Here is a 23,390-nt window from a genome sequence, read left to right as displayed (position 1 = left end):
TTGTTCGTTTCCACCTAGGTTGGTTGATTGGTCCTTATGTACGTACGGAGTAGTAGTTGAAGTTGGCCTCAATGAAAGGATGCAGGGATCTCCAATCCCAACACCCTGAAACATTCCCGGCATAACCTCGCTTAAGCCATTGCGGCTCCTGCGGAAGAGGCGCTGAATAGCAAGGGGGCACTATGTACATATGCTCAATTAATTGGAAGGGTTGGATAGCAAGTTGGCGAGGCGGCTGATTTATCCCGAGGTCCGGAGAATGAGATACAACGGGATGGACCGGGGCCACGTCAACTCTCCGGAATGGAGAATGGGTTGCCTTCTCGGCTCGTATTTGCCGAGCCAGGATTGCAACCTTGGAAGTGTACACAGTATATACAGAATGTCGGAGTGTCGTCATACGGTCAGTAGTCATGCCAAGGCGGAGGATCGCATAGTGCATCGGATTTGGGTTCGGGGGCAAGCCACCGCCAAAGCTAAAAGTAGGTATACATATGTACCGTACAGGACGCATTTGGCCCCTACATGATTGCAGGTAAAGCAATTCCCGGCCCAGCCGCCGAATTATGGCAAGGAGAGCAAGGGTTGAACACCGAGGCATGTAGGAAAGAGAAAGTTTATTACTATGTACGGAGTAGGGAGTGTATATATGGTCTTCGATTGGACAAGATGATACTACAACATGCACAATCTATACCTGAGGCCCACAGAAAAGTGCAGATGATAGGCATACCACCTTCCTCTTTTGGAACTAGAAAATACACCCTGAGCAAACATCTTGGGGGTTACAGTATCAGCACAGTATTAAAAGATATATAAGATCAGATTGCATACATCAAATTGTTTCAAACTCCATGTATATTAGACTTGAATTATAGAATAATATAATCACCTGTCTGTTAGATATCTCCATATTTTTCCATATTAAATTGCAGTATAAACTCAAGTAAACACTGCGGGGGGACACATGGGAAGCTAACCATATTAGGATCGTCAGCTGACTAGTCCCGATTGATTCTGGTTTTTGTTTTTTTTTGTTCTGTCCTTTTCGCTGCATCGCCCCAGCCATGGCGTTTTCCCTTCCTTTTTAGTGTGTTTTAACTCGTTCCTTTCGTTCTTTCCCCCTTTTAAATCGTGTATGTGGTCCCATCTTCTATACAACATAGAGAGGTGACCCTTAACGGGTCTTCTCACGCCAAGGCCATTTAGGTCTGGAGCCTTGGGTTTCTTATCTGCCATTTTATATTGATTTTTATATCTTGTGACTTGGACCCCCCCACACCCCCGGAGGATAGAATTCAACGCTCCCGGCCTTCCGTTTGCGGCCGAGTCATCCTCCCCCTTCCCCCCCAACACCTTTTCAATTCTGATATGTCCGAGTCCGGCTTATCGACCATGTCGACAATGTTTCAAGATGCAAGCGACAATGAACATACTAAGAAAGAGAATGATGGGCCTCTTTCAGTAGACGAACTCATACCTTCCATACTTAATCCCGAATCGCCACTGCCGTCTCTCCAGATTCGCACCGATCTATCCAGTATTGGTCCGTCCAGTTCGCGAGACTCCGATCCTTATGCTTCGACCAGTTTGTCCGGAAGTTATCCACGTCGTACCCCGAGTCTTCGTGCCCTTTTCGCCCCACCTATACACAGCGCCGGCTCCTTGTCTCCAGGATCCTTCATGTCCTCACCTCAATTGAATGCTATGGGTGACATAACTCCATTACCATCGCCGATTGGAGGAGCCGCGCCGTGGCGGAGAGCTGATGTGCCGTCGTTGTCTCGTTCTTCGTCGATGGCGTCGCGCAACGGTTCCAGTTTTCGCCTGAGCGATTCATCACAGATGCTTGGGCCACCCGTCATGTCCCGTTCGCGCGCCAAACCATACACCGGCATCGATGGCCAGGGAGAAGAGTCATCCGTGAACAATCGGCATCGTCGCGACTCGCCCTCGAAGCATTCTCATTCTCGGAACCGCAGTTTGAGTGATTATGCACCACCCGGCCGGGTCTCTGTTCCTCCCCGCCCGATTGCAGTGTCAGGGAATGCCGGGCTTGGCATTGCCCCCTCGTCGAGCATAGACTCGAAGTCTAATGGACTTCATCGCGAGCAATATCTCGCTGTTCACCGAGGTATCACATTGCCGACCGTTCGTCCTCCCAGCCCGCCTCGCAGTAGTGGCAGTGGATGTAGTGACAATGAACCCGTCATCCGTCACCCTGCGCCCCTCTCCACCCCCCAGGAGATATATTCTGTCCGGTCGGTTCGCACAGAGCAGGCACGTATCTATCAGAAAGTTCGGGTATTGGGCCAAGGCACCTTCAGTCAGGTCAGTCTGGCAGCACGCGTGGAACCTATTCCCGCCATGCCTTTGTCGCCGGATGGTGATGGAGCTGGCTCTTTCCACGGGTTTGTGAACAACCAGAAGCTGGTTGCCGTCAAAATCATTGAACATGGACCCGCTGGAGGCGCGGATGAGGGCCGACTGGAGATATCACTCAAGCGCGAAGTAGAAATCTTGAAGTCGGTCAACCATCCGTCCCTCGTCCAACTGAAAGCATTCGGCAGCGATGAAAAGCGTGCTTTGTTGGTTTTGGACTATTGTCCTGGTGGAGATTTGTTCGAGTTTGCCACATCAGGAGCTCCTCGTATGGCCCCGGAGTTGATCCGACGTATTTTTGCCGAATTGGTTGATGCTGTGCGTTATCTGCATGCTAATTATATCGTTCACCGGGACATCAAGTTAGAAAGTGAGTCAGGTTTGCCAAAATACTGCACAATATGCTGACCATCTTTCTAGATGTTCTGCTTACCATGCCCGCTCATGTTATGGATGATGTGCAAGACTGGCGTACCTATGATCGCGCCGTGGTCACCCTCAGCGATCTTGGACTGTCACGACGTATCCCTGAACCACCTGAGAGCCCACTGCTGCAGACCCGATGTGGCAGCGAAGACTACGCAGCCCCTGAGATTCTGATGGGTCAGGCTTACGATGGCCGCGCCACTGACGCTTGGGCGCTTGGTGTTCTACTCTATGCCATCATGGAGAATCGTTTGCCCTTTGACGTACTCCCTGGTACTCGCGGAGATCCTGCCAAACTTCGTGCCCGGACTCCGCATCGTATTGCACGTGTTGAATGGGCTTGGTATAGATATGCCGACGAGGACGAGGAATGGGACCCCGAGAAGGGCAAAGGACTTGATGGGGCTCGTGACTGTGTGGAAGGTCTTCTCAAGCGCAACACGAAGCGTAAGTCCCTTGATGAGATCGCTGCTATGGATTGGGTGCGTGACGCTATCGATGTGCCTGGCGGTCTGAAACGAGGCGACAAAGAAGTGCCATAGAGCCGGTCTCTCCCATGTGCATTGTTGCCCCGTATATTGTTCTTTTTCTTTCCTTCTTTCCCTCCCCCTTTTGTCTAACATCCCTTCATTTCCCTTCCTTTCATGACTCACATACCTTTTCTCTTATTTATTTTTTATTTTTATTCACGAGGCACGATGACTGAATGAGTCATTATGTGGATTGAATTTTATGTTTTTATGGCTAGACCGGCTTTTTATACCCTTTTTTACATACTACCTCTCGGAGGTAAGATATGGAAATACAAGATACGTTCCCCTCTGCCTTGATCTCCCACCTTGCCCATGTTACTCTTCACAGACATGCGGCAGACATCCCAATGGGGGATGGTCACGGTGTCGTGACCGAATTACACGTCTATGTCACATAGAGCTGGACAAATAGTCACTTAATTATTTTGACCGCCATGGATATCAAATCTGCGTGACCTGGAAATTAACCTTGTTCGTACGTGTGATGAACGACTATGGAGGTCATAGGGACTCACATATAATATTAGATTCAATGAACAATCCGGAGCTGTGGTCTGCGAAGTCATTAACAAGCCAGCAACTGGATATCCATCATATGGGCTGGACAGGCTGTCGGGAATATGCCGAACAAAACCTCGTGTTAATGGGAAGCAAATGACCTCAATTTCAGCGTAGATATTCTGAATTTCATCCCATTTCGAATTTTGATACTTTCTATATTTCATGAGGTTCTTCTTGTATGTCCAAATTTCATGACGTCAAGCAAAAGATGCGCAGCTGAAATGCTTTTCTTCACATGCGACCAATCGTATTTGTTGTGGAGGCTGGGGGCTGTGCTCGTACAGCCTACGGAGCCGAAGTCGAAAACCTGCAGCTGCAAATCAGAACGTGAAGGACCTGCATAACTCCTTTTTTTTTTTTTGCTTACATCGATATATGTACAAGGATCGAGGCTCTTTAAATTCCAGGGGGGTAGACATTGAAAGGTACACGCATTCCACACACTGAATTGGGATATACGCCATGGTCTTTGGCCGTTCAAGTCACTCAAAGAGACCGCCATCTCCAAAACCGCCGCCGAAACCACCACGTCCAAATCAGCGACAGGGCGCAATAGGGGTACAGCAATATGTCCATCCGCCATATGCGTCACCGGGGGCGTATTCAGTCAACACATTTCATACACCTACAGTCTCATATCATCCAAATATGGCAATGTCTACGGTGCATCTACAACCTCAACCAGCACCACAACCACACTATCCTCTCCCAGGAGCTGTAAACTGTCTGCCATGGAACCCTCAACCACCGAAACCCTCAAAATGGACGTCATGTACGAATCTGAACCAATCGATGACCAACTTAGTATCGCATACAGTCGACAAAACCAACGCCACGATTCTTGATCTCGAGAATTTGGTCCGCCAGAGTTTGGGCGGCGGCGCAAATGTCAAGGAAGCGACATCGCGGTTATTAGATCAAGTTATCACCTCGATCGATCTAGGGTCGTTTTGTGGGAGAGAAAATGAACTGAGTAAGTGGTATAGCTCCGATCGTATTATCGAATAATACTTACCAGTGGTTATAGTTGCTGCTTGTACAATTCCTTCCCAGTCAGACGAGAAGAAAGATCGCCGATCACAGCGGAAAGGAAAAAAGCCAACAGGGTCTGTGGATTACTTCTCCAAGGTGTACCTGTATGCCAATTCGCGATTACCTCCTCACTTAACACCACTGAAATTGTAAGAACCTCCGATCCCAAGGTACTGGCCCAATTTCCTGATCTCGAATGAAGTTATCCTCCAACATATCCCCTCCTCCAACTCGCAGCCAAGTACTCGCGCCGTGTCTACGACAAACCCTCAGGCCGCGAACGACATTCATACGTGAACTCAGATTGGCTACAGGGTACCAAAGCCATGGTGGTCAAGTCACTACCACTCGACGACATGAACACGATTGTCTTCGCCATACGCGGTACGCAGAGTTTCCTGGACTGGGCCGTGAACGTTCACACGGCACCAACACCTCCCATCGGCTTCCTAGATGACCCATCCAACTGCTGTCACTCGGGATTCCTATCCGTGGCCCGAAAAATGGTTGCCCCCGTCGCAGCCCGACTACGTAGTCTTCTCGAAGAAGATCCCTCACGCATGTCCTATTCACTAGTCTTCACTGGTCACTCCGCTGGCGGGGCCGTCGCCAGCCTGCTATATCTACATCTCCTATCCGAGTCACCAGCCGTGCAATCCGAACTTACTCATCTCCGCGGCTGCTTCAAGCACATTCACTGTGTTACATTTGGTGCTCCGCCCATCTCTCTTCGTCCGTTACAGCTCTCTCTTACTGCCCGGAGATCAAAGTCCATATTCTTCGCTTTTATCAACGAGGGTGACCCGGTCTCCCGTGCCGACAAAGGCTACTTTCTCTCGTTGCTAGATCTGTATGTTTCGCCCGCACCGGGGTCACTACTAGCCTTGTATGACAGAAAGAAGAAATCTGCTCCTATATATTGGAGGACCCCTTCATCTGATCTGTCACTCGCTGGTCGACTTGTTCTTCTTCGTCCACGAGATCAATCGAGTGGCCGTCCTATGATTCTAGCACCACCAGTCCCTGGTGGCCCGCCTGCCCTGCCACCGCGGGAAAATGTGGATGCTTGTGGGATTACAGACCATGAGCTCCGAGGTGTGGTCTTTGGTGACCCCGTTATGCATTTTATGGATTTGTATTCCCATCGCATCGATGCCTTGGCCAGAGGTGCCTTGAAGCAATAATGATGTATCACAATATGTATCGTGACTTCATGTACTGATCTTATGTGTCAATTAACAAGTTACCGAAATACCCAATACCCATTTACTGATTTGATGTTTGCAGCAGCTCTGTTCTCTCGTTAGGATTGGTTATACTCATATTGAATTAGCCCTCCAATAAGATCCCGCTCCTTATTACATGGAATACTTTTGTCTTCTCACTCCCCATGTGTCGTCTGCAATTGCTGCATTTTGAGACAATGTTCTGCGTATGCCTTTGTTGACCTAGTGTCAAATATTCTTTTTTTAGCCCTAAAGAAACAAAGGGGACTAAAAGAGCAAAGTCTTGAAAGATCAATAGTATTTTGTAGTCTCCAATTTGGATTTCTACTTTTGCAAATGGATAATCATCCACTTGGTCCTATACATAAATCCGCAAGCCGATCTCCAGAAACCTCGAGTATACTATACGGTGTCCGTGTTCCTTCCATTGACTTGAACCAGAGAAAATTACCCTCAAAATGTGCGTACAGACTTATGATGTGTGGGCGATGTGCAACTGCATTCATTTCGGACGAGTTCAACGTTGTGAAGAGTTCGGCGTGCCATTTTGCCAACGAGAACGATGCACAGGACGTATTCTACGAGTTCTCAATATTGGCATCATTGGAATTGCTGAAGAACGGCTTCATCAAAAGGCAGGAATGTGCCCGGAGTGCTCGGAGAATTTGTATCGAGAGATGTGGGCGCTTCGTTGGGAATGGACGTCTCGTCAGAGTGAAGAGTGGGCAGCGAAACAGCGCGAGAATAAATAGAGATACAGACACGACAAATTGAAAGAAACGGGCTTGTACTATGCAAAGTTAAGATGCTGTCTTAACTAAATACTCCTAAAATACTTTACAAAATATGTTAATCATGCTTTGATTCGATATCTACTGCTCAACGTAGTTCTGAATGTAGAAGACTATGTTTATCACAGAGCCTCCTGGGAGCGATATTCTCCCTTCTTTGCAGGACATGGGCTCTGTGGGTTCCGAAACACATTGTCTGGGTCGATTTGTTCTTTGATCTGCTGCAGTCGGGGGAGATTGGTGCCCCAGTATGCCTCGGGGGCGTTGCTCATAAGAGGATCAACGTAACCCGGGTATGCAGTGCAGGGAAGGGTGTCATTGGTGACGATCTTATTAAGCCCATCAAGGAAGTCGATCTGGTTCTGGGAGACGTGTCCAAAGAAATTGAGGGTGTAGGACTGTAGCCAGATGAGGACATCACGGTGGGCGTAAGATGTAGCGTTAATTGGGATGTCGTTGGTGTAACCTCCCTGAAAATCGAACAACAGGAACCAGCCCAAAGTACCTTTGTTGACGGTACCAATGTAATCGAACACTCTGTCGATAGTCTCCGGGGTCATCAGGGTCTGGGGCGTCCAAGAAGTAGACTTTGCGTAGAAATTTGTTGGGATTCCAGCGCCCAACTTCAAAACAATGTCTTGGGCCCAGTGGGCGACAATACCTAGCCAGTCATCAAAAACCAATGCACTGCCATTTGCACCAGGGAATTGTCTGCCAAGGTTCATCTTATCGTACTCTTCCTTAGTGCCAAAAAAGGTACCGCTGATTGCCATGCTGTGCTCAAGCACGGTAAGCGTAGATGCCATCTTTCGAGTCAACTTCGGGTCCGAAACGAAAGCCTGCCAGCTCTTGAAGAGGGCCGCCTGCTCCTTGGGGCTGCCGATTTCCAAGCTGTATGCATACTGCACCGCAGAGCCAGGCTCAGGCTCAGTTCGAACCTTGAACTCCGTGACGATACCATAACCCGAGGCAGCACCTTTGATGGCCCAAAAGAGGTCCTGGTTTTCCGTGTCAGAGGCTCTGACAATGCTCGAGTTGGCGAGAACCACTTCAACCTCCAGGACATGGTCAAGTGCGGCGCCAAATTGACGGGAAGTCGGGCCAAGACCACCAATTGTGAAATGTCCCCCCGAGCCCACTTGAGGACAAATTCCGTGAGACATAGTCCGTCCTCCAGCATGGTATAGCCGCTGTGTCACATCGCTCAATAAATTTCCTGCCCCAATTGTAGCTTGCCAGGTTGTATTGTCCATGGAAAATTGTAGGAGATGCTTCAAGTCAATCGCAACAGCACCGTCTGTCCCTCCAAGACCTGTCACAAATTTCAGTCAAATCACTCTGCGAAGAAATAATTTTGAAATCTCACCGTAATTGCCATAGCTGTGTCCTCCACTTCTGGCCTGGACTGGATATCCGTGCCCTGCGGCACACTTGACAATAGCAGCCACCTGCTGAGAAGAGCTGTGATCTATGAGCAAGGAACATAATGAATCATTTATCTTCGAGGATACTCACGTGGGAAAAGCCATTGCTGCTGGAGTAACGGGAATGTTCAGGTTGTAGCGATTCACAATGTGATCATAGAACAGATCCCCGGCAAAAGCAAAGCTTCCCGGGTCTGTCAGAGCATTCTCAAAGCATGATTTCAATGCTGCATTGGGACCAGCAAAAGGCACCGATGTGGCTCCGACTGCCAGAAGAAGGAGTTGAAGAATCATGGTTGGTCTTGGCAAGGTATTCCTTGAGTATCTACAAAGAGGAGAGGAAGGAGCTGAGAGATAGAGAGAGAAAGGGAGAGAGAGATCAGGGACCGCCTCGCGTAGTCCAAACGGAATCAAACGAGTCAATATCATATCAGATAGGACTGGGCGATTTAGTCTCAAGTGTCAATGCACTTTCGTTTGCTTATCTCATAACGTGAATGATCCATGGATCTTAGGCTTGACTCTACGAACCAATCTTGGAAGAGTTGGGCTAATTGAAAACAAAGAACTGTTCCAAGTCGAATCAGCATGACACTACGTTGAAGATACAAGTTCCAGGTACATCCGCCTCGGCATATCGTAGACTTAATGCTGAAGACACTCTTCTTATACCGCAATTTGCCCCTTATACAATGCTTCGTACCTCGATAGAAACCAAGACCCAAGCCCAGCTCTATCCTTTACCGTCAATCTCGTGCCTAGTTAACCTAATTAGACATGCAACCCGCATACATGCAATGCAGTCAGTATTGGCGAGAATAGGTTGGGCCCACACAATGCTTTTGGGTTAAATATCTAAAATATACCAAAAAATCCTATGTATGGAGATCACCATGTCCGACGACTCTGACTCCACGCTCTGGAGAACTCCTGCTTCTCTTTCACCCCCAAGCCAACCCGCTTGACGCGGCCCAGGCGGGCGAGCGACTCCCCCACGTTATCCAGCAGCGCCTTCTCGCTCGCCGAGGCCTGTTCGCCTTGGCCGTTTTGATCCAGTGTGTCAAGGTAATTCGTGCTATAGGTCGACTTGCCAGAGGAAGTGGTATCAATGGCATTTTGGCTATTTGTAATGGACTCCGCGATGCGCACTCTGATGCAGTGGGTCGGCTTGCTAAGCAGCGTCCACAGCAAGCTCATATAACTCCCCGGGAGGGGAGTCACAATATCCATGGGCGTATAGCGCAGACTGACGGGGAAGATCTTGGTCTTGGGAGGTACGCCAAGGAGCGAGTTGCTCAGAGTCAAGATACCGCGACCATTGGTGGTGGTACACTCTGGGAACAATACAATCGGTCTGTTTGGGTACTTCTCGACCAGGGTCGAGATATCCACCATTTGGGTACCAGGGGATGGCTGCGTGGCGGGGAAAGCAAAGGCTCGCAGAACGGCCTGTAGCAGAGAGATGCGCTCGACCTGACGAGTGTTGGGATAGGATGCTGTGAAGATCGGATCGAAGATAGCTGCCAGGTAAATGGCATCAATGGGTGATGTGAAGGACGAAGCGATGACCGAGCCGGGCTGTGGCAGACGCGCTTGCTGCTGCTTCAAGGACCTGTGTCGGAATTGTTAGCTATCAGCGGAACAGGCTATGGTTCCAATGACGTAGAACGAACCCTTTTCGCACTCCGTCTACTTGGAGATCAATCCACCAGATGCTCGGAACTCCAAGGATACACCATAGAGCAGCCTTTTTACCCAGCGAGCCGATAGGAAGCCATTGTAAGATAAAAAAATAGCTAAGAGTGACGAAGATGAATAGCGGGAGGCGGAAGCAGAAGAGGATGATACGGAGGGGTGCCTGGAGACCGAGCGGTTCAATGGGGATTGGGAGGAAGGGCGCAATGCCCGAGCCTGGGAGATGTCAGCATAACTATACTTGGAGGGGCTGATTATCACAGTGGAAACTCACCTCGATCCCGGAACTGAGAGTATCTCTCCATCTTGTGTTATGACGGCTGTAGGCAGAATGAGCTGTGGTACGGGCTCAATTGTTAAAATGCCATGCGCTAAGCAAATGTTTATTTAGGAGTGCGCCGGCAGCACAAGTTGCGACTGACAGTGAAATCGGGTTGACAAGCTGGTGATCTTCACATGCGACTGGAGCTGTCACGTGGCATTATGCCTGAGGCATCAAGGCACACTTCTTTGTGTAAAGTAGTATAAAAGTTGCAGGCGAGCGAGTCGACTGGTCTCCGGATTCCAAGTCCCTGTGCTATTTGTGTGATAATTTTCACAAGATATATGTATAATATAATATATACCCAAAAAAAAGAAGGGCTTTGAGTGCGCACGGAAGCTATGAGTGGTATACAAGATCTATAGGATTACGCCCTGTCATCCCCGTCATAATCATCCACTACAAAGTCCGGTATCGGAGGGCTTGGAGGCAGTTTGAAAGTCCAGATAGCTATTCCGACTAAGCAGAATAGTGTACTGGTCATCATCCACGCGAGACCAATCCAGACCCCACCCAGACGCAGTCCAATCTGGAAGACGGTGGTGATGGATAAACTCGCAACCACATTTCCCAATGACTGGATGATCTCGATCGCAGTAAACAAGCGGGCGGTCTCATCACGTTCAACCAAAGTGGTAACGATGGAGCGAGCAAGGAAAACGAAGCCCGATCCTGAGGTCTGGATGACCATGCTGGGGATCAGGGTCGCGATCGTTGGAGAGAGGCCGATTCCGAGGGTTCCAATTGTAAGACAGAATATACTGCGGCGCGCGAGCCAGAGGTCTTTTTCTGTCGATGAAAGTCGGTGGTTGAGGACTCGGCTTTTGAGGAAAGGCAGGCCGAAGAGGAACAGCGGGATTGACACAGTGGGGCGAGCAGACACCAGAAAGTTGGACTGTGCTAGTGTCCATGAATAACGTGTCGATATATATTGGGTCAAAAACCAGGATGAGCCTCGGCTCAAACGGTAGACCAGAAATGCACTGAGAAGGAGGAGTACTGGTTTTCGGTTGAGGATGAACCGGTAGGGTTTGAGGTAGAAGCGGTAATTTGCGCGGAACTTTGCGAGAATAGATTGGTGGGAGTATGACGGGATGCTCCATGACGGCGGTTCGTCCTCATGATCACCATTCATGTCGGGTGGTGCTCGATGTGGTTCGGGTTCATGTAAAGAATGCTTTGGTCCAGTATCATCTGTGAGATCTGACAGCTCGACATTTGATGTTTCGGTTTTCCGAGGTGGCAGTGCATGTTTCGTTTCCGGTAACACCAAGATGAGCATCATGCCGGCCATTACAATTCCGAATCCAATCACCAATGGTATCCAGGGATTCAAGGTCATCAGATAAGAACTAACAGCACTCGAAGCGAAGTCGGCGCCCATCGATACGATGGCAAATTGAAAGAAGATGCCCGCTCTATCCCACTCGATTAGCATCTATAAAACACGCCCAAATTAGAGGAGAAGCATACCTTTCTGCCTCGGTGGTTACATCGGCCATCATAGTCCAGATAATCGCAAACGACACAACTGGACCACCCCCAAACACCCACGACAAGGCGGTAAACCAAAGCGCGCGCAAGGGAAAGAAATCTGAGAACCACAATATAACGAGTGTCAGGAGTGCATTCAACCCAAATCCGGGAATAGACAAAGCGAGTGTGGATTTGCGGCCACGACGGTCTGCCAGCAGACCATAGGGAATCGCCAAAAGAGCGCCTGAAAAACAATTAGAAAATATTCTAGTCCTGAAAGTTCAAATCAACGTACTCAGTGACCCATCAAAGAACATATGGTAACCTTTCACGGCCGCCAGTTCAGCCTGCACCTCGCCGATCTTACACATGGCCTCGGGAACTTGTCCATCCACGCCGATCTTAGTCGGATCCACACCCGCAAAATACTGGCGACAAGCGATAGACTCCATGATCCGGACCATCGGGCCCTCCAAGAAAGCGAAGCCGATTTCAACTGCGAGAACCATGGCGAATAAGGTCGCCTTGAGGCGAAAACTGATGGCGCTGGCGGAGGCATTGGCCTTCACTGGGCGGCTACCTATACTGGGCTTGCTATGAACATGTCGATGGGCAGGGCCGGGGATGCTTGGATCGGGAGACTCGAGGAATGGGGCATCCTCGCGGTCCTCGCGGTCGAGAGACTCATGACGTATGGAGGCCATCTTGGTCTGTCATACCGTCAAGGGTATATATAAAAAGAAGGTAGTCCGATCGGGTATAAATGAAGGCAGAATCAGATCATTGCTAGAAAGCTAGAAAAGAATGAGAAATCTGTCCTACGTGAGGCCAAGTTGCCAATCGTCGCAAGCGAATCCGGCACGGTGTCTTGGCGGGTTCTCGTCCCAGGGGTTAGGGGCTAAAAGCCGAACTAGTGGCCGAGTACTCCGTACACGGGTGCTATTCTTATCTATGTATCATATTCTTATGTACGGAGTATTTGATTCAGAGAAATAGTATACCGATACCTAGGTATATCCCTTTATATACGGGAAAAACCCTTCCTAATTACAATATCCTGCCTCTTCAAACAAGCTTCCCCGAACTTGTACTACTGCCGACAGCTCTAGAAGGAATTCATAAAGAATCACCACGTTAGTCAGTACATGACCAAGAGTTGCGACTGGAGCATCCTTGTTATCTTCTGAGCTCGAGGCCCCCTCCTCGGCAGATAGAGACTGTGGATCCGCGGGTGCCGGCGGGAACGGCGTGGAAAGGCGCTGACGAAGAGCCTCAGCGGCCACGGCCCGGGTGTTCAAGGATCCACGCGATTCGGAAGGAACGGAGGATCCATCCCGATCTCGACTAGAAAACATAGAGGGCGAATTTACTGGGTACGGAGACCGGCCACGGGAACCTAGGGTAGAGGCATCCGGTGAACCAGGATATGACGGGCGCGAGCGGTTCACTGATGCTGGAGGCTCCGAGGGCTCTCGTGAGCGGTCCGGCGTCTGTGGGCGATCTTCCTGGTGCAAAAGTTCACGTCGGGCAGCGAGCAGTACATCGAAGTCCGGGAGTTCTTGTTGCCATTGTCTGACCTGGCTTACAAGTTTTTGGAGCGCTAATGTCAATGTCGGAGCAGCTCCAGCAGGCCAAGTTGGTGTCTGGTAGGCCCGACGAACGTTTTCAAATTCGCCGTCGGTTTCTTCGGAGGTTGGGGCCTCGTATTGGTTGGGATCAACCAACACCCACCCGTCCAAGGAGAAGAGATGTGAGGATGCCAAGCTCATGAACACACCTGTTAACGCCAGATTGACAATGACACTGTTGGTAAAGAAAGATTCAAGACACGTGAAAAGGGCCTGCACTATTGGATCGTCTTGCTGGAGCTGTAATGGTATGGGTAGGGTCTCCTCGTCTTCCTCCATCGAAGAGATGGGCAGGCATAACCGGGATTCAAGCACACATGTCGCATCTGCAACATAGTTGTCATACGACTCATTCAATGTGGGGTCATCGACGAGGGACGTTCCCATGGCCAAAAGTTGCTCTAGCTCGGCATTCAAAGCGCCAACGGGGCGCTGATGTACGGGCTGAGTAGGAATGGTATGGATTAGTGCCCGCGCAAATAGATGGTGTCTTTGAAGAACAGTATTTAAAAGGCGTAGTGTTGCTAGCACCGTCTGACAGTTCGAGGACTGGAGTCCCAGTAGGGCCAAATCGCGAAGATTGAAGAGTGATGGTGATGGCTGAGCCGCTTCAGAGGCCAACGCAGCTAGCACATTGAGCGATTTCCGTCGGCTTGCGGACATGTCGATTTGCTCCCCAGGCTGAGGGGAAGATGCTAGTAAGAAATGTAAGATCCGATGGACCAATTCGCCTTGATCGATCGAGTCGAGGATGCGGCACATGTAGGTCAGCACCGCTGCTGTCGAGCCACCAGCTACATCTGATGATTCTAGTAAGGAGGGGTACCTGTAAGAGTCAGCGATGGATCCATTCCAGAGGGACAAACGTATACTGACAAAAGTTGTTCCAGAAACAGAACCTGGAAATGGTCTAGCAGGGTATCGTTCACTTCGGCCGATTTGCAATGGTCGATTGTATCCTGCCAAAACAACAGATATGACATGAATGCATCCATTGTCTGACCTAGGGTTGGTTGCAAGGCGGTCTCTTGTTTGGCATGATCAGATAACGCAATAATGTGAGGGACATTCTCGTCCTCGTCGGTGGGAGTAAATGATAAGCTTATTTCCATTAGTGTACCGTCCCATAGCGATCAAAATACCAAACTTACTGTCCCAGCTGGCTGTATAGTGCACCCAATCCAGTGGCCATGAGCGTAGCCAGGTCACTCTCGATCAGCCACTTCTCTAAATTCTTGGACCGCGATGCGCTTTCAATGATGTAGAGCAAACCCGTACGGGCAAAATCACCAGCACGTCCGTCGTGATGGACATAGTCCACCAGCAGATAGAACAGGGGGAATTCGTCCTTCCTCGTAGCTCCTGCAAACTCCGTCCCACTCGGGGCTTGAGAATCGCTATCCTGGGCGGTCGGTGTTACCCGAGGCACAAACCATGCGGGCAAGATAACAGGCCGAAGACGAATGTTGTTGGAGATACCAAATAGCAACTCGACGAGTCGGCCCTCGATCTCATCCGAGGTCTTCTCAGCGCGGCGGACCAAATCCACCAACGCGCGGGCGAACAATCGGTTGTCCACAACCCCATCCACCTCCGCATCAATCAGCGTGTTGAAAAAAATCGTGGCTGATCGGATGACCCCTTCATCGTAGAAAGAGAGGGCAAGCTTGGTTACCGTCACAAAGACCTGGGAAGATGCTGCATAGGCGACACAGGGGTGCGGTGCGGGCCCGCGGGCTTCCTCGCTCAGAATCGAATTGAGTCGTTCAACGTACGTCCGCGCGTGGGCAACTGATTGTTCGCCCGAAGGGGTATTTGTTGCACGCCATATTTGCTATCAATTGGATTAGTTGGGATCCTCGTGGAAGCGGGCATAGTCGGTACCTGGAGGGCATTGCAGGCGCGCTTAAAGGCAGTCAGCCGTTCCGTGGGCGAGGTGGCCTTGGAGGATTTGATGGACAGCGCGCGCGAGCCGCCGATAAGACGAGACCACTATATTCTATTAGTAGATATTCATAGAGCAGTAAGGGGCACATACAAAGTCCATTCTGTGAGGACAGCATGATCTCACAGAGTGAAAGTGATGGGGTCGAGGATGAGTGGAGACGGTGTTTATCGCGTTGATCGCCGCTTTACAACAAAACCATCGACTTCTAATGTACTTACTACATGCACATTTGTACTACATGCACATTCGAGATTTATACAGTTACAGGTATAGGTATTCGAGTTCAAACAAAGAAAATTGCCAGTTGAAGTCCTGTTTGGATAAAAAGACCGTGCGTGTATGGGGGCTCGAGTCATTCGAGCCCGAAAAACTAAAGATATTCACAGAGAAATGCGCTCCCAGATCTGCCTCCCACTATTTAAACGCCTAAAAGAAAATAGAAACCCCCATGAATTTATGCGCCTGATACCGATCCCATCTAGCACGTCGTCAAATCATTTACGGGTCCACCTCAATCACTCTCATCCTTGGGTCGCCGGCCCCCCCGCTTACGGCGACCCTCATTCTGATCGCTCCCATCGTCTTCGTGTTTCCGGCTAGCGGGTTGATCAGGAACCTTCGAGATGATGTCGGCCAAGAAGTCGAGTACTTCATCCTTGGCAACGGCCTGTTTAAGATGCGAGGCCGTGACGCGCTTTGAGTTGCGATCCTTGGCTTCTTGTGCCGCCTTGGTGACGAGAGAGATCATGAACAGTTCGAGAGCCTTGGCTATAGGGGAGTATCGGGTCAGAATCTCTTGCAAAGCATGGAGAGTACGCGCCAAGGAAGAACTTACACACAGCAATCGGGGTTACTTGAGCAACCTTGCCGACATCCTCATCGGCCTGCATGATGCGCTTAATGCGCGCCACGGGAAACTTGGTCTTTACTTCAATCCCCACATTTGGAAGCGTCGGCGGCATCTCTTCCTCCATCTTCGGCGCAACAACGGGGACTGACGCCATTGCGATCGGCTCTGGGATTGCTTCGGGCATTGGTTGGATTGCTTCGGGCATTGGTTGGATTACTTCGGGCATTGGTTGAATTGCTTCAGGCATAGGTTCGGGGATGGGGGTGTGGTCAGACTGAGCAAGACGGCTTGAGCGGCGAGCCATGTCCGAGTCGTCTGGCTGATATGGCGGTACGTACTGTTGAGACACGCGACTTGGATTTGGGCGTGGGTACGGTTGGTATGTGTTGAAGATTGGTGATGTGTAAGAGGTAATTGGACTCGGAAGCACGTGTTGTTGAGGAGGAGGAAGAGAGAAATCAGGAGAGCGAGGCCGATAATTGTCCTCTGTCATGGTCAAGGGAAAAAAAAAAAATTATTAAGTGGAATCGCGAAAAGTAGGTGGCCCAAGCTCCCTGGAGAGGAGAATCCAACGACCCGACTCGGGCGCCGCTGTCCTTTTTAAATTCCGTCGTGTGTTTTTTTTGTAATGTTTTTACCGGCTTTAGCTGTTTTGGCTGTTTTTTTTATTTAACATTTTTGGTCCTTTTTTCATCTTGTCTTTGTTATATCTTTCTTCACCTTTGAACATTTTGAACGTTTATTTTATTATACACCTTTTCTTCCCCTCTTGTATTCTCATATTCTCTCTTTGTCTTATATTCCAATCAATACATGGAATACATCGTAGGTGACCTCCTTTCTCCCCTCTAGGCACCCGTAGAATACCCGATGACGATAAATCCAAAAACGTCGAGTTGAATCAGATGAAACCATAAGCGTATCGCTGTTTCTTCTGTGAACACCAAAAATAACTTGATCTAATCTGAGGGGTCTCATCACTACAATGCACTTTGTTTGCTCCACGTCATCCCTTTTCTCTTACTTCTCTCTGACAACGTAACTTCGGCGAAATAGTTTCTCCGACCAATTTCAAGCATCAACCTCTACACTTCTTACCGGACATTGAAGCCATGTCACTGAAGCTTTTTGTCTAGTCAGGGTCATCTAATATCTCCAGCCATCTCCAGCTATGGCGGTGGCGGATGTGCCCGGTCTCATGGACATTGCCAGGTACCTACTTGCATGCCGATCAAAAATTCGGAATGATGCTAATGATTCTGCAGTACCCTGGCCCAAGATGAGATCCCCTTTAAGCTACGATGTGCCATCTGCAATAAGCTGGCAGTAAATGCATTTCGTCTCCCCTGTTGTGACCAGTCTATCTGCGAGACCTGTATGTTGGATCCAATGTTTCGCACCTGTCGCAAATGGTAGCTAATCTGATATCTGCTCTAGGCCAAGCCTCCTTGTCCGATACATGTCCTGTCTGCACACATACCCCTGTCTCTCCCGATCTCTGCAAACCCAACAAGGCTCTGCGGACCACTCTCAAGGCTTTCTTGCGCACCGAAGAGAAGAAGCGGGAAAAGGACCGCCAATCTACGGCACCTCCAACACCATCCATTGTCACGCCTGCAGATGCAAAAGCCCCTGTCCAGGATGCAGTCCCCGATCAAAATGGGGCTGAGACAGTGATATCTGTGGAGACCAACGCGCCTGTCCCTCCAGGTCCTACGGAGGCCACAGAGTCAAAGCCTCAAGAGCCGGGACTAGATACACCGGCTCCGGACACAGTTGGAGAGAGCATTCCAGAGCCAAGTGCACCAGATTCGGCAGATCAGCCAGCTCAGGTAATTTCCCCCTGCTATTGTATACTCTTAAATTTTTCTAAGCTGACTCGTGTAGCCTGAGGCAACTGGTGATCAACTCAATGGCACCGAACCGGCCCGTGAGTCCACGACTGAAGATGCCGCAGTCAACGAAGCAGTAAACGGAGAACCTGCTCCCACGCCTGAGGAGGTTCCTGGAGAACTCGGTACCAACTCGTTGACCCAAAACATGGCCGGAAACTTCCCCGCGGTGGGCTGGAACGGGAACGGCATGAATCCTTTCATGGCCGGCATGTTCAATTACCCGAATACGATGGGTGAGTTCAATATTACCAATACTTGTCTCTTCGACGTCGCTAATCTCTGTCAGGTATGCCCATGGGGATGGACCCGATGGCAAATCAGGGGATGTACGGAATGAACATGACTGGCATGGGCATGAACACTGGGATGAACTACAACGGGGGCATGTATGGATCCTTAGGATGGGACGCATCCCAACAGAACAACAATATGTGGCAAGGCGGCCAAAATAAATTCAATCCAAATGCTTTCGCAAATGGCACGGGTCCTCCTTATGGAGGAGCATTTGGCGGGTCTAATATGTCTGCTTACCCTTCCCACTCAGACTATCAGTCCGGTTACTACGGCGGTTATGGCCGTGGTGGTTACCGAGGTCGCGGCCGTGGCCAGTTTCATGGCTCCGGTCGAGGTGGCTTTGGACCCATGCAAGGTCATTACCGTCAGGGTGCTAACTCGGGATATCCCAACCAGAACCCAAGTGTGCCTAATGGTCTGAACGGTACTCCAATGGATGCCCAAGGTAATTTCGAAACAAATGAGAATCCAGAATCAGGTGAAGCTGGACCAGATGTACCGGGTAATCCAGACGATATCCCAACAGGCACGGACCAACCAAACCAACCCCAAGGAATCCCCACCATTGACAGCCTGGATAATTCTGTACCAACTGGCCCTGGATACGGTAGTAATGGGTATGGCCAATACAGATATGGTCGATACGGACAAGAACGGGGGCCAGGTGTCGAAGGCGCTCCAGCGGCTCCGCGTGCCATGCGGCAGGGGCTACCCAATACCAGTGTGTTGCGACAACGTGGTTTCCAGATTCAAGGCCGAGCCAGTATTTCTGGGTAAGACCTTCCCTCTTTTGTCCTTTCTTGTCTTGGCAATATAAATCCTAACTACCAGTAGTGAACCCACTGAAGACGATCACACCAGGGCCACATCCAACGCCCTGTCCCAACGTGCGCAGTCTCGATCTCAATCACCCTCACAGAACCCAACTTCTCGCCCCCGTTCGCCATCTGTTCATGGTGCTGAAGACGACCGTGAAAGTCGGCGTGGGGCAGAAATCAAACGCCCAGATCGGGTTGATGAGCTACAATCCGACGCCCGTCACTCTCGCTCTCCATCCCGCACATCCTCTCGTCGATCCTCGCGACGCCGACATCACGACAGTGATAGGGAGCGAGATAGAAGAACCAACCACCGTTCACAACGCTCTCGTCGTTATCGCAGCCGTAGCCGCAGCTCAAGTCGAAACGGCGATTCCCGTCCCTCTAGTCGCCTAGAAAAGACCTCAGAGAAAGATAGGCCCAATGGCAGGACCAAAGCGTCCTCCGAAGGCCCAGAGTCGGGTGATCTAGCAAACCGAATCAGCAGCACCTACCGCTCCACTAAGGGCAGAGGGAGCCGACGCGAAGGCGACAGATCACGAGAGCAGGACCGAGATCTCCGACGCCGAGATCGTGACCGTGACCGTGACCGTGACCGTGATCGTGATCGTGATCGTGATCGTGATCGTCGTGGCAGAGACCGCGATCCCGATCGCGAACGTCGCCGTGATGGCGACCGCGATAAAGACAGAGCTTCAGAGCGCGACCGAGATCGACCAAGAGAACGTGATCATGATCGTGATCGTGACCGTGATCGTGATCGCAAGCGCTCTCGCCGCGATCGATCTCCATCTGCCATCGGCGGCGACCATCCTCAGGCCCGTCGTGTGAAACGTGGCGATGAGGACCATAGTAGGGACACGAATGAAGGCTCAACCAAGAGGGCCGAGCCCGATAAAGACCCTTACACCCTTGAGCGCGAAGCACGCAACAAGGAGCGCCTTGAGCGTGAGCAGCAGCACCGTGAGAAGGCCAAATCTGGCCGCCGCCGTGATAGCCGGCAGGACCGTGTGGTGGCGGGCCGTCGCATCAACTACAAGTACGAAGATGAACTTTAAGCTTGGAGTTTGATTTTTTTCCTTCCGTACAAAACCATGGGGCATGGCGTCAAGGGTTGCTCTTCCACTTTCTTGCATGTTATTTTCCTTGAGCTAGTATGTGAGCTTGCTCAAAAGTAGATATGGGATTTGTGTACGCTATTTGAAATGGCTTCTTATGAATAGAGAGAGAATGCAACTCCAAGTGATGAAAATGCATTTTCTATTTCAATCTCTGTCTTGCTGTGTTAATTCCTTGTTTGATAAAGAAATAGAAAATAAAATATCTTTCGCTCAGGCCTATCACTACAACATATCCATGTGTTATAACTTGCTCACTCCCAAATTTTTAATACCGTCAAGTACAATTGATGTGAGCAACGCTTTCAACTCAACTGGGAACATAATCCATAATTGGATGGTCCCATACACTGTCGTAGGCACTCGAAGTAGCTTGAAGGACGAACTACCCTGGCTATTCAATGAACATGATATCCAAATTTTGATTTCAAGGGCAAATGTATTGACAATTCCGCTAAAAAGAAACAAAAATAATTTATCCACACACAGCACCGCCTCATATACGTCAAACACCGTATGATTCCAATCCGGAGCATAGTCTCCTAATGTACCTAGATAATATTTGACCAACCCGGCATTTTCCAGAGACTCAAATTAGGACCATATTATTTAGTTCAGTTTGCTCTTCAATGCCTCAATCTCAGCAGTCAATGTTTGCATTTGCTGTGCCTGGTCGGCAATAGTCTTCGTTTGTTCGGCAAGCAAGTTCTTAATCTCTTCGATGTCGTTCTTGGCGATGGAAGTGGTGGGCGAAGGGGCTTCGCTAGTGGGTGATGGGACAGCAGGAGACTAGAATAATTAGCAGCTGGCACAACCAAACGAATGTGAACGGGGAATAGGGAACTTACAGCCACAGCCACGACGGGTTGAGGCTTTGTCTCAACCTCCTTCGGCCTCAACGGGCTACTGACACGGGGCGAAGCAGACTCGGCAGCGACAGAGCGAGTGGGACGCTCAACCGGCTTGGGGATTTCCTCGAAGCTCGACTCGTCATCGTCGGAGATGGTAGCTTCCTCTTCACCATCGGCAAACTTGTTCACCATGGCGGCCATTGAAGCACCCTGTTCCTTCATCGATGGGGCGGGGCGCGCAACGGGCGTAGGCTCAGAGACGGGCTCCGGTGCGGGCTTTGGAGAAGCAGGCTCAGAGGTCTTGGGGGTCTCCTTGGGGGTCTCAGCAGCTTTAGGTGTCTCGGCAGGCTTGGGCGCAGGTGCATCCATGGAGCCGGTTGGCTTTTCCTCCACTCCTGTCACCTCCTTGATGCCCTCACCATCGAACAGGCTCGCCATGGAGATCTTGGGAGGAAGTGCCTCCTTACCACCCAGCCATTCAGACGAAGACATGGCGGGGGTCACTCCAGCGGTGGGCGGGTAGATGTCGTCCTGGAAGTTCTCAGACCGGCGGGGGACGATGAATGAGACGGGTTCGATGTATTGATCGTTGACGGTCTTGTAGGCACGAGCGACTTCGTTCTCATGCATATTCACGCCACGCTTGGGCATGAAGGCGACTCCTCGCTGGGGGTCGGCAGACTTGTGCTCAGAAAGGAATTCGAACTTGTCATTCTCAAGCTCGAAGTATCGGATGTTGCCGTCACTGCTGGGTATTAGAAATTGCGACAGCAAAAGGATTCAATCGTGGACACTCACCCTCGTCCAGCCAAGTATAGCATGTTAGTTCCATCATCCCAGAAAGGCATGCATACGCCAGAAATGGAATCCAAGGTCTTGAAACCGTTAATGGGTTCCCGCACAGCACGGATATCCCAGAGCGCCAGCTGGCGGTCGCTCATCTTGGAGAAACCGGTCGTCGCGATGCGATCACGCTCTCCCAGCCACACAGCTCGGCTGTTCTTGGCACCGGTGTGGCCATTGGTCTCGTGAGCCGGACGTTCCTGTCGCACATCCCAAATGCGGAGCTTCTTGTCACGCGAGGTAGTGACCAACAAGGAGCCGTTGGCACTCCACGACTGCGACTGCACAATATCGCCAATGTTCAGCGTGAGCTTAGATGCACCAGCTTCAATGTCCCAGATCTTCACGGTATAATCGCCCGAGGCCGTTGCCAGCACGTTTTCTGCCGCGGGGTTGAAGAGCACGTGGCCAATCTTCCTGCAGGGAGGGGTAAGCATAGGGCGATAACGGGTTTGGTCAAGGGTTCATACTTGGGATGCCCACTCAATTTGCCAATAGGCGCAAGGTCCTTGATGTCGTCCGCATCGGCCTCAGGACGAACGGTGAAGTTCTCCGGAACCCGCCAGAGAAGAACCTGGAATTGGTCAGTCGCAAGGCTAATAGCTGTTGTTTGTCGCACTATACCTTGCCGTCATCGGATCCAGAGGCAATCAGGTCGTCATTGAAAGGATTCCTGCAAGGATTCAGTGAGCTGCAGCGCGGGAGTTCTAGATTCAAATTCCTTACCAGTCGGTGTCCAAAACGACGGCAGTGTGGCCTCGGCACAATGGGATGCGCTCCGGGAGCTTGCCCCGTTCCTCAAGAGGGATAATCGCAAAAGCTCCGCCACCACCTGCTTCCCAATTGACGGCAATATGTTTCGGATTGACCTAGATGCACCGTAAGACCGGGTTCGCCAGTGAAACGTCAGGGGTGATGCGGAAGGCATAACACGCACCTTGAGGAGGTTGGTATCCCAGGCGTTTCGGGAGACTCGAAGGTTATCGTAACATTGATCCTACAAAAGTTAGAATGTGAGATCGGGGGGTATAGGAGGTAGCCTTTACCTTTCTCGTCGATCGCCCGAAGACGTGGCCTGTAAAGGTCAGCGGGGAGGCGCATTTTGAATTATAGATGTAACTCACGATATTTGGAGGAACGAACAAAACGCCCGGACATGATTACCAAGTGTTCAAACGAAGACGTAGAGACAAAAAAATGTAGCGAAAAGGAGTAGGTGAAAGAGACGTTGGAGAAGCTCAAGCAACGGGGCTACTGGGGCCGTTTCGGGAATCCAA

The 23,390-nt window shown here is 50.4% G+C and overlaps 10 protein-coding genes across 10 annotated transcripts; 4 read left to right on the top strand and 6 right to left on the bottom strand.

Annotated features, from left to right (window-relative positions):
• Positions 1–1,371: 1,371 nt before the first annotated feature.
• Positions 1,372–3,350, top strand: N7447_001429 (putative protein kinase; the record flags this gene model as incomplete). The annotated part of the gene is made up of 2 exons (XM_057225705.1): positions 1,372–2,752; positions 2,803–3,350. The coding sequence occupies 2 exons, from the start codon at positions 1,372–1,374 to the stop codon at positions 3,348–3,350; spliced, it is 1,929 nt and encodes a 642-aa protein (XP_057089721.1).
• A 1,014-nt stretch (positions 3,351–4,364) lies between these two features.
• On the top strand, positions 4,365–6,118 carry N7447_001428 (lipase family protein; the record flags this gene model as incomplete). Its single annotated transcript, XM_057225704.1, has 3 exons — positions 4,365–4,875; positions 4,930–5,083; positions 5,137–6,118. 3 exons carry the CDS (start codon positions 4,365–4,367, stop codon positions 6,116–6,118), a joined length of 1,647 nt encoding a protein of 548 aa, XP_057089720.1.
• Positions 6,119–6,618: 500 nt separating this feature from the next.
• Positions 6,619–6,912, top strand: N7447_001427 (uncharacterized protein; the record flags this gene model as incomplete). Its single annotated transcript, XM_057225703.1, has 1 exon — positions 6,619–6,912. The coding sequence occupies one exon, from the start codon at positions 6,619–6,621 to the stop codon at positions 6,910–6,912; it is 294 nt and encodes a 97-aa protein (XP_057089719.1).
• Positions 6,913–7,073: 161 nt separating this feature from the next.
• On the bottom strand, positions 7,074–8,669 carry N7447_001426 (FAD-binding oxidoreductase; the record flags this gene model as incomplete). The annotated part of the gene is made up of 3 exons (XM_057225702.1): positions 7,074–8,263; positions 8,318–8,412; positions 8,467–8,669. The coding sequence occupies 3 exons, from the start codon at positions 8,667–8,669 to the stop codon at positions 7,074–7,076; spliced, it is 1,488 nt and encodes a 495-aa protein (XP_057089718.1).
• A 594-nt stretch (positions 8,670–9,263) lies between these two features.
• On the bottom strand, positions 9,264–10,375 carry N7447_001425 (lysophosphatidic acid acyltransferase LOA1; the record flags this gene model as incomplete). Its single annotated transcript, XM_057225701.1, has 3 exons — positions 9,264–9,987; positions 10,049–10,286; positions 10,345–10,375. The coding sequence occupies 3 exons, from the start codon at positions 10,373–10,375 to the stop codon at positions 9,264–9,266; spliced, it is 993 nt and encodes a 330-aa protein (XP_057089717.1).
• A 384-nt stretch (positions 10,376–10,759) lies between these two features.
• On the bottom strand, positions 10,760–12,572 carry N7447_001424 (putative MFS transporter; the record flags this gene model as incomplete). The annotated part of the gene is made up of 3 exons (XM_057225700.1): positions 10,760–11,810; positions 11,866–12,112; positions 12,164–12,572. 3 exons carry the CDS (start codon positions 12,570–12,572, stop codon positions 10,760–10,762), a joined length of 1,707 nt encoding a protein of 568 aa, XP_057089716.1.
• Positions 12,573–12,911: 339 nt separating this feature from the next.
• On the bottom strand, positions 12,912–15,543 carry N7447_001423 (uncharacterized protein; the record flags this gene model as incomplete). The annotated part of the gene is made up of 5 exons (XM_057225699.1): positions 12,912–14,322; positions 14,373–14,597; positions 14,648–15,330; positions 15,381–15,488; positions 15,535–15,543. 5 exons carry the CDS (start codon positions 15,541–15,543, stop codon positions 12,912–12,914), a joined length of 2,436 nt encoding a protein of 811 aa, XP_057089715.1.
• Positions 15,544–15,955: 412 nt separating this feature from the next.
• Positions 15,956–16,787, bottom strand: nctA (negative cofactor 2 transcription regulator complex subunit BUR6; the record flags this gene model as incomplete). Its single annotated transcript, XM_057225698.1, has 2 exons — positions 15,956–16,212; positions 16,280–16,787. 2 exons carry the CDS (start codon positions 16,785–16,787, stop codon positions 15,956–15,958), a joined length of 765 nt encoding a protein of 254 aa, XP_057089714.1.
• Positions 16,788–17,465: 678 nt separating this feature from the next.
• N7447_001421 (Zinc finger RING-type) lies at positions 17,466–20,359 on the top strand (the record flags this gene model as incomplete). The annotated part of the gene is made up of 6 exons (XM_057225697.1): positions 17,466–17,506; positions 17,560–17,669; positions 17,732–18,126; positions 18,182–18,422; positions 18,476–19,256; positions 19,318–20,359. 6 exons carry the CDS (start codon positions 17,466–17,468, stop codon positions 20,357–20,359), a joined length of 2,610 nt encoding a protein of 869 aa, XP_057089713.1.
• A 669-nt stretch (positions 20,360–21,028) lies between these two features.
• Positions 21,029–23,271, bottom strand: N7447_001420 (coronin; the record flags this gene model as incomplete). Its single annotated transcript, XM_057225696.1, has 9 exons — positions 21,029–21,208; positions 21,268–22,015; positions 22,069–22,530; positions 22,584–22,687; positions 22,738–22,786; positions 22,840–22,982; positions 23,051–23,110; positions 23,160–23,188; positions 23,238–23,271. 9 exons carry the CDS (start codon positions 23,269–23,271, stop codon positions 21,029–21,031), a joined length of 1,809 nt encoding a protein of 602 aa, XP_057089712.1.
• Positions 23,272–23,390: the final 119 nt, after the last annotated feature.

This window comes from Penicillium robsamsonii (assembly GCF_028829455.1).
Source record: "Penicillium robsamsonii strain IBT 29466 chromosome Unknown utg000001l_segment0_segment0, whole genome shotgun sequence".
Lineage (NCBI taxonomy): Eukaryota > Fungi > Ascomycota > Eurotiomycetes > Eurotiales > Aspergillaceae > Penicillium > Penicillium robsamsonii.
The sequence above is the reverse complement of the archived record's forward strand: the minus strand, read 5'-3'. Positions and strand labels throughout refer to the sequence as shown.